At 44.7% G+C, this 10,037-nt stretch overlaps 1 protein-coding gene across 1 annotated transcript in view; it reads left to right on the plus strand.

The window, feature by feature from the left end:
• NRCAM (neuronal cell adhesion molecule) overlaps positions 1–10,037 on the plus strand; it is a 257,338-nt gene that overhangs the window by 153,243 nt on the left and 94,058 nt on the right. Inside the window, exons 3-4 of the mRNA XM_030885203.2 lie at positions 6,489–6,689; positions 9,128–9,145. Of these exons, the coding sequence (XP_030741063.1) occupies positions 6,584–6,689; positions 9,128–9,145 (124 nt within the window). The 5' untranslated portion in view covers positions 6,489–6,583. The remainder of the gene's footprint in view (positions 1–6,488; positions 6,690–9,127; positions 9,146–10,037) is intronic.

Genomic DNA, 10,037 nt, shown 5'->3' on the forward strand with positions numbered 1-10,037 from the left:
CCTATGTCTCCCTTCCCCCACTTTTCTGTTGTTTGTCCCCCCTGGGGGGTGGTTATATGTCAATCGTGATCGGTTCCCCCTTTCTCCCCCCACCTTCCTCTTACCCTCCTGGTATTGATACTCTTGACATTGGTCTTGAGGGGTTTATCTGTCCTGGATTCCCTGTGTTTTCAGCTCTTATCTGTACCCACGTACATGCTCTGGTCTAGCCATATTTTGTAAGGTAGAATTGGGGTCATGTAGTTGGGGGAGGAAACATTCAAGAACTTGAGGAAAGTTGTATGTTTCATTGGTGCTATACTGTACCCTGACTGGCTCATTTCTTCCTTGTGACCCTTCTTTATGGAGATGTCCAATTATCTACAGATGGACTTTGGGTCTCTACTCAGCACTACCCCTCATTCACATTGATAATGATTTTTTGTTCTGTGTCTTTGATGCCTGATATCTGATCTCATAAACACCTTATGATCACATAGGCTGGTGTCCTTCTTCCATGTGGACTTTGTTGCTTCTTAGCTAGAGGCCACTTCTCTATCTTCAAACCTTTAAGACCCCAGATGCTATATCTTTTGATAGCCAGGCACCATCAGTTTTCTTCACCACATTTGCCTATGCACACATTTGTCTTCAGTGATCTTGTTGGGAAGGTGAGCATCACGGAATGCCAGGTTATTAGAACAATGTGCTCTTGCATTGAGGGAGTACTTGAGTAGAGGCCCAAATGTCCATCTGCTACCTTAATACTTACATATAAATATATGTACATAGAGATATTTCCCTATCATTATATAAAAATATTTTTACATGTGTACATGCCTGTCTTTAGACCTCTATAAATGTCCTTTGCCTCCTAGTTCTTTCCTCTATTTCCTTGTCTTTCAGTAATTCCTCTCAGTTGCATTAGACTCCTTCCTCATCATTGATTTTAGATCGCTTGTTGTTCCCTTGTCCCTGGGTTTGCTAACACCCACTTCCTTTCCCTTGCCTCCCCCTCCCCATGTGCCTCCAGAACCATCTGTTCTGTTGTTCTCTCCTCTGGATTATTTCTCCTACCTATCTTATCTAGTTAGACATGCAGAGACAATAATAAGAACAAATCAAGACAGAGCAAAACAGAGCAATAAAAGACAAAAAAAAAAAGAAAGAAAAGAAAAGCCTGCATGTCTGTTTGTTGAGTTTTAGGAGCATTTTCCGGTTGAGTCTGATGGGTTGCCATGTCCTGTCTCCAAAGTCTATTTTTGGTATTCCCATTTAACCGTAGTGTGGTGGGGTCAGATGGGGCACAATTCCCAAAGTGTGCCTCCAGGGTTGTCACTCGTAGCGCTATGGGTCAGTGAGGAATGTCTTGTCTCGTGGTGGGGTCGGCCCTATGGTCCTCTCTGTGCATTGGCTGCTTTGAGCAGGAATATCCTCCTTGGGGCTTGGTGGCCCAGGATGTGTTCCACACTCTCTCCTTCCCTCTTCGTTTGCTTCTGTGTGCTCTGATCAGACACGCCACTCTCATTGGGGTCATTTGTTACTTGGTTAAAAAACAAGGGAGCCCTAGTGGTGGGTTTCATGTTGGGTTGCTAACCACAAGGTCAGTGTTTGAAACAACCAGCTTCTCCGAGCGAAAAGAGTGAGGCTTTCTGCCCCTGTAAAGATTTACAGTCTCAGAAACACACATGGGGTAGTCCCACATGGAGAAGCTCACCGGGAGTTGGAATCAGCTCAATGGGTGCTTTGCGTTTGAATGGTTGACCTTTTCAAAGACATTCTCGGTTCTAGCTACTAGATTTCTTGGAGAAATTCAGCTAGCAGAGATTCCTTTGGGGGCTGGTGAAATCGGGCAATGTTCCATTCTTTATCCGGTTTGTCTTGATTGGTGTGACCACTTCAACCTCTGTAGTCACAAAATCCCAGACTACGCCCCACATCTAACTGCTCATCCATTGCTTAACCCTTAAAGTCCATGATCCAAATTACAAGACTAGGCTGTGGTGGGGCATCGATGTGTTTGTTCCTTAAGAAAGAACACAAGTAAGGGGAACCGATTACAAGGATCTACATATAACCTCCTCCCTGGGGACAGACAACAGAAAAGTAGATAAAGGAAGACATTGGACAGTGTAAGATATGACACATAATAATTTATAAATTATCAAGTGTTCATGAGGGAGGGGGGAGTGGAGTGGGAGGGGGGAAATGAGGAGCTGATGCTGAGGGCTTACGGTGGAGAGCAAATGTTTTGAGAATTATGAGGGTAATGAATGTACAAATGTGCTTTATGCAATTGATGTATGTATGGATTGTGATAAGAGTTGTATGAGCCCCCAGTAAAATGATTTCTTTTAAAAAGAAAGAGAACAAGTGAGTTGAGTACTGAAAAGTACTTTTCACAGACTAGCTGATGTTACATGCAGCTATCCAGTTGGTGAGGCCACCCACTGATGGGTCATCAGAACCATAATTGGTGTGTCAAAGGGTGACCAGTCACATAAGCATCTTTGTCTGTTGGCTCCAAGAGCCAGTAGATCATATTACATAGTGCTGTCTGTGGTGACCCGCCCATGCCAGGGTGCTGAAAGGCACAAACAGAGCAGAATGAAATGTTAAATACCTTGTGCCCATTCAATTCTGGCAGAGAGCTAATTTCTTTTAAATTAAAATAGCATCGTCTTTCACGGAGCGAAACGTGGATTCAATTTTCTTTCTACTGATAAAACTTCTTCAGTCATTACCCTGAGAGCGACTACTTTCCTCAGGCTTGGTCTGAATCCTTGATCAAAACTGTAGGTTTTCTTTTGAAATATAGAGTAAATCCCCCAGGGGAACAATTACTCTCTGGATTAGTGTTCCATCTAGGCACCAAGAAGTAAAGGAATCCTTGACTTTTATTTACTTTCGAATTGTGAGCATTTTAATAAAGTAGGCAGTTTCCTGTTTTTCTTTTGTTTGTTTTGCTTTGTGTTTTACAACTTCTATGGGTAACATGTGGACAGTACTTTGAAAGGAGTTAAATAAAGTGACATATTAAAGACTATTATTGTTTACTACCACTCTGGGTCCTTTTTTTCATAGCTGTGGTTTTAAGTATCAGAATAATTTACATGCAGAAGGCAAACTGACCCAGTCTCATTCACATGAGCTTTAAATTTCTGTGGCAGATATGCTTTATAAATTGCGGGCTCTGTTGCATTAACATGCTCTTGGCCTTGACCCCATATGATGCCGCTGTTTCAAATGGCAGTTGTACTCACTGTAGTATAATTGCACAATCTCATTTTAGCAAGTGACTCTCCCCTTGAGGAGAATGACCATCATTTTCTGAAGTAAGGAATAAGTTGGGCGGGCTCCTCCCAGGGGTGGACCTTCGCGTCCTTACCAAGCACGCCGATGGGAGAGGTGCATCACTCCGTCTGCAGGCAAGCTCCTGTTCAGTGGCAGTGTTGCATTTGCAACTTGTCTTTGGGTATTTAGAGTTCCACCTGCAGTGGCATATGTGGACAGAGTGGGTGATTTTCCACAGGCAGCAGTCTAAGCCTGGGCTGCACTGTTGCTTAGTCTTCCCCACACAAAAGCTCTGTGACTCCCCACAAAGATGGTCCTGTGGCTCATGATGCAGTGAATTGTCCACTCCTGAAGGGAGACCACATCTCTAGTTGTCTCAGTCCAAGACTTCCTATCCATGAAAGGGCATTTCATTAAATAATAAGCAAATGCTCCCATCCTATTAAATAAATGCTTTCTCGATTTTCCTTCGAATGTTCAATTGTTTACATTTAGAAAGCACTATAGTTTAAAGGAAGGCATCCTGGTGGTGCTTTGGGTTAAGTGTTGGGCTACTCACTGCAAGAGGAGCGGTTCATTGCCAACAGCCACTCTTTAGGAGAAAGACAGGGCTGTTGGCTCCGGGGAAAAGTTACAGTCTCAGAAGCCCAACAGACCATCACCGTGAGTTGGAATCGACTCGGTGGCACCAAGTTTGGTTTTCAGTTTGGGGATTTAAGGTGCAACATTTACTACCATGTCAACTCTAAGACTGGAGCCCTAGTGGCAGAGTGGTTAAGTGCTTACTGCTAATTGGAAGGTTGGAAGTTGAAACCCACCAGCTTCCCTGTGGTAGGAAGATGTGGGAGTCTGCTTCTGTAAAGATGTACAGCCTTGGGTCAATTGGCATCACAAAGCCACAGAGACAATGCTCTAAATGTTACCTTAGTGAGTAGTGCTAGTGAGTGGGGTGTTGAAAGCTTAAGCAGAGAAAAAAAATGAAAACTCAAGATGGAAACAGTCCAATGGACTATGGATTACTATACAAACATCAGCCTTCAAGACCCTGAGACCAAGAGAACTAGAGGGTGCCCATCTACCACGACATGTTCTCTGGAAGATATCACATTAAAGGGCCCTGGATAAAGTGGGGGGGAAATGTGGGACAAAACTCGGAATCATAAATTTTAAAACAGACAAGGCTTACTGGTTGTATGGAGGGTGGTGGAACCCCCAGCCTTCGGGGCTGGAAATGAGCTCATCCCCATGATGCAATTTCAGCCAAGGAACAGACAAGTCTCTACAGGAAACAATGACACCAGGGGACACACAGTCTTTAGAATAACCAACTATTGGAGCTCAACAGCATAGGATTTGCCTAAAGGTGATGTTCAGGAGGAAGAAGGATTAGGGAAAGGAAAAGGGAAGCACAAAGAGCAAGGGGACAGGTGATGTCACATTGTCTCAATGACATGAAACAAACTGTGTATGAATTGTTGAGTGGACAACTGGCTAGCTCTGTAACCATTCACCCAATTCAGAGAAATCACCCCCAAATTGGCCTAAGTCAATTACTTTCAATCTAATTTGTCTGAAAATAAGTTAGTTTTTTGAAACCCTATAGAGCAGTTCTACTCTGTCCGGAGTTGCTATGCATGAGAATGGACTCTAAACCAGTGGGTTTGGTTTTCTTGGTCACCATTTTGAAAAGGTACAGCAAAGTAAGTGATGTTTTCTGTAAAGTTACCTAATTTTTTTCCTATTCTGTAGGCATCCAGGCAAAATAAATACTAAACGAAGAATGTTGGATGTAGAAATTTTGTGTAACTTTCAGATATTACAATACTTAGAAATTCCTAATACAGCTCTCAGGACGTATTTCGTTCCCCAGCACAGATCCAGAGACACTGGCATCGAATCAGTGGCCCTCGCATGGCACGCAAATCCGCCGGTCACACCCTTCATGTGCTTCGTGTTTTACTCTGTTGTCTCCTCTCATCGTGCACGATGCACTCACACCAACTGTAGTTCCCTTCAGTGGAATCTGGAAGTGTGGTATTTATTTGAATTTTCCCTGAAGCTACATGTGAAGTCAGAATTTAGCATTACAACAGAAAAACCAGGTGATACCCAGGTACAAGAAGCCCAATGATATAACATCCTTTGCACACAAAGACAGACAGTCTGATTTGCATTTCGGTCCGGAGTAGTTGGGTGAATTCCTGTCTCTGGTCCTCATTGACTCGTGGGCAGTGACGTCTCAGGACGGTGACCTGAGAAGGGTGTTGTATCCCACATGCATCTCCTTACGACTGATTGGCTGATCACAGCCCATCACATCAAGGTGAAAGACTCCTTCTTTACATAACGGCCAAACCTCTGAGCATCATGGCCCCACTGACGTATTTTGGAGGGCCCTAACTCAGTCTGTAGTAAAACCCTTTAGGGAAAAATCTAACACGACATAGTTAAGGAGGATGACTACTGTGATGAAACCAGCGAGGTCTGTTTCCGCAGTGTAGGTGAGAGGCCAGGGAGGCCAGAATTGTTGCTGGGTCAGCTGTAAACATATGTTTTGGGTTTGAAGCCAATTTTCAACAAACCCTGAAATTTCTCTGTGGTCATCTTTGAATGAAGAAGCCACTAGGCCCCCCCCTCTAAGGGTTAGGAGCCCTGGTGGTGTCATGGTGACGAGTTTTGGCTACAATCCACAAGAGCAGCAGTTTGAAGCCACCCGCCACGCCATGGGAGAGAGACGGACTTTCAAATCCCATAACAGTTACAGTCTCGGGAACTCACAGGGCTCAGTTGCACTCCGTCCTGTAGGGGTCGCTGTGAGTCAGCGTCGAGTCCGTGGCAGTGAGTTTGGTTTGAGTTTTCTCTATGGGTTACAAAGCAATTGCTTTGCTCTGGCTCGAAGGCCAAGTTCTCCTGCTCATTTAAGACAAATATCCTGGCCTCTGAGAGGATTGACCACAAAAAAATTTAGCCTGGGAAAGCCATTGGGGAGGCAAAGCAGAAGGATTTTACTTTCCTCTGCTGCCAATATTTCTGACTGGTCTTAGCTGATTTATGAATAAGTAATCATTCCGGTCTTGAGAGTTAAATATTTAAGTGTTAGGCTCCCCTTTTAGCGCTCATGTATAATAAAGGCTGGTTTTCTGTGCTCCCGGCTTCTACTCTTCATTTTCTTCTCTTTAACACATTATAATTTTTCTTCTTCTATCCCTTTTCAGCACCCTGCACGAAAATTATTTGAACATAGCGCCCAATTCTTTTGTGAAAGAAGAAAAGGAAATTCGGTGTGTGGGTCTCAGCAGGAGTTAAGCTAATGCAGCTAAAAATAATGCCGAAAAAGGAGTGCTTATCTGCAGGCAGAGTGCCCCTGATTCTCTTCCTGTGCCAGATGATTAGTGCCCTGGAAGTACCTCTTGATCGTAAGTATTAACGTTTCAAAGCTGTTAGGCCCAGGAGTCAAAACCACCCCGGCATTTACCACCACTCCACATGGTGTGAATGGAAGTCTGCGCGATGCTAGAAAGCTAATCACAGTTCATTTGGCTCTTACCTTCCGCACCTGGTGTTTCTAAAGACTCACACCAGAGAGGTGGCCTTGGAAATGGCTCGACCTATTGTCGTCTCCCTGTCATTATCTTTCCCCCACCCCACCCCTGCATCCGGTGCCTCTCTTGTGCCCTGTGGTGCAGGGTGCTGGTGGTGGTGGTGCTGCGGGGGAGAGAGGGGCCGGGTTTGGGCCTGAGAAGAAGTGAGTTTTGAGACTTTCCTGGGCCTCCCACTGGCAGCTCTTTATAGAAGCAGTTCTTCAAGAAAATGAAAATCAGTTTGAAATGATCTTGTGATCTTGCCGACTTCTCCTCACCCCCACTGGCCACTTCACGGCCTCACTTCACAGGCTGAGAGTGTCCGGGAAAAGACAGGGAATGGACGCTGTCCACCCTCCACCCAAACCGTCCATAGCTCACTCTTCTTGAATTAGACGATGGTGCACATTTCACATTAATGATGACTCTTATGTATAAAGCTGGAATGAGGAAAGGCATTTATGTGAATCTCAGTGGATAGACCTCTTTGATCAAAAACCGTGATCAAGAGACCAAGATGTAAATTTTGAGAGCAGCGTGGTTTCCATATTGGCCTGCTAACCACAAGGTCAGCAGTTCGAAACCACCAGCCACTTTGAGGGAGCAAGCTGAGGCTTTCTACTTCCATAACGATTTACAGCCTCAGAAACCCACGGAGGCCGTTCTACTCTGTCTTGGAAGGTCTCTGAGTCCGAATGGGCTCAAGGGCAGTTGGGTTGGAGAGGTTTTGGAGGCGAGTAACAATCTTCAAAAATACTCTTTCAAATGGAGCCAACTACCACTCTGGTTTTAGCTCACTCTTTTCCTCAGAGTAAAGCGGATGCTTCACTCCTGGCCTGGTGGCTCCTTTGTGACAAATGAAAATAATCCTAGGTTCCAATTGGTCATTTTCACTGCGAGGCAGCACAGGATTTCCAATCCAGACAATGACTGTATGTCAGAATTGATTGATCCTGTATCCTGGATCTGCGTGACCTCTTTAAGTCCATTAGCTTCCTGAATAGAACATCTGCTTGACAGGCTTTTCAAGGTGCAAGGAAGATAGCGCTTTCCAAGGGCTATGCAATTATTGGGAGGTCGGGGTGGGGGGTGGGGGGCTTGCCATACAGTGTGTCATTGCCAATAGGAAGGCATTAAGAGATGTGGTTTGCCCCACATTTGGTTGGCTTCCTTTGCTATCCTATTATCATCCAAAGTACAATAAAATGTACCGTCTTCCTTACATTCCAAAAGTAGTGAATCCATTGATTGCTCGAAGACATAGTTCTTCAAATTATGTACATGCATGCATCCATGATCCCTTAAGTCCCCTGGCGTAGAAATGCCTAGGCAAGCATCTGCCTAGAGGAAGCACGAGGAAGAGAGGAAAGCGCCTGAGAGAAGCACTCTTGTTCTCTCGCTGTTCAATATGTTCGCCCTGCATCTGACTGCTCAGTCGAACAATCCGAGGGAAACAGTCACCTATGGCTAACTCAATTACCGCTGCTAATGGAGAGGAGGCGGACCCATGATGAAAAGAAAGTCGTGGGCAACCCAGGCCCTCCTGCATTAACCTTTGTGAGGAGCACGGCAGGCAGCACGGCAGGGTCCTTTGAATTGCATGCTAATGTAATTTCTCCCCTGCCCCTGTCCCTTCTCCACGTGTCCAGCCTGGAGCTGCTCCTTAGTGTGGGCAGGAGATTGAGAGATCCTGAAACTAGCATACGCTAACAGGCCAAAAAGTTCAATTATGGACTTGGCAGTGAACCTTAGCAACCTAAAAAAATCTAAAATCATGGCTGGACTTGCCTTCGATGGATCGTTGTCGCAGTGTCCCATTGTTAGGTCTGATGACCACGTGCATAGTGCTGTCTGGGATAATAGGATTAGACACTACACAGTATGTGACAACTCAGATTAATTGTCGATTTCAGCAATTTTTCAAATTGAACATAATTACTTGCCTCACACAACATGTATGGGATGAAATTAGCTATTCCTATTCCTGGAAGAATCACTTTCGCCTACAGCATTGCTTTTGTTCTTCCATATGTTTGTGTGGATAGATGCTGTAGGAGGAAAAAAACATTTATGCGAATTTCTCTCTCTTGCAACCTCACGACTTCAGCCTTTGTTGGATTGATTGGTTTGGGCTTTTTGTGGATTTTTTTTGAAGATCAAATCACGTAGATGAGATCCAGCCTTTATCTCTGGATTCTAACGTTCGTATTACTAACGTTCCGTTTTCTTTAATCCTGTTTGCCACTCACCTGCTGATATTGATGGGGGAAAAGCAAACCTTCTTGAAGATTGTAAGTGTGTTTCTCCAAGCTACCAGGCCATGTGAAACATTTGTCATGCCTGTATTTTTCTAGTTAATGCTGTGCATTAAGTGTGCAACCTTATGTTTTGTGGCTGGTGTGTTTCTAAGCATGTGTGTTTACTGCACCTTAACCTTGCCTGTGTGTAGTACAAAGCACATGTAATATGTTACCTGCATGAATTCTGAAACACAAGTATGGCCCTTGTTTTCTTTTACCCCTATGCTGCTCTGTTAACTACCAAGCTTTATTCACATCTGATGTAACACAATGAGAAAATCCACAACATTTCTGAGAATGGCTTTCTGGTTCTAAATGCTAGGAAGCGTTGCTGGGATAAAGAAATGTCTCTCTGTGTCCTTGTGGAAGAAGAGCGCAGGCAGACAGGGACACCTGGGTAGGCAGCTGGATGCCCTGTACCCTTCTTGAGCCTCCAGCCAATGCACTTGTGTTTCTGGGCACCCTTAGTACCACAGCCCAGCGAATTGGACTATGGTTTAAAAATGTACAAAAGGCAAGCATGCAGCCCTGGCTTCTATCATTTCTGAATGTCTTCCTCAAGCAAGAACGTCTGCTGCCTCCAGCCATAGGGCCGCATCTGTTATCTGGGTAGAAACCATAATGAGTTCATTTCCAAGGATCTAAACATTCCTTTGATACTGCATCAACCAAAAGAGTTCTAGCAGCTCCCTTTTCCCCATATTGCTGCAAAGCACTTGTTAATTGCCAAGCAACCTAATTATGATGTAAAAAGTTCCATCCAGATGGCAAACTCATGGCAGTTGGGTGTGACATTGAAGGCACATGTGAACCACAAGCTCTGAGCTCGAAACCACCGTGTCTGCGCCTCTGGCACTCCCAGCAGAGCATAAGACATCAGCCC

The sequence above is a fragment of the Echinops telfairi genome, unplaced genomic scaffold (genome assembly GCF_000313985.2).
Source record: "Echinops telfairi isolate 266 unplaced genomic scaffold, ASM31398v2 ScPeMD7_23;HRSCAF=83, whole genome shotgun sequence".
Classification (NCBI taxonomy): domain Eukaryota; kingdom Metazoa; phylum Chordata; class Mammalia; order Afrosoricida; family Tenrecidae; genus Echinops; species Echinops telfairi.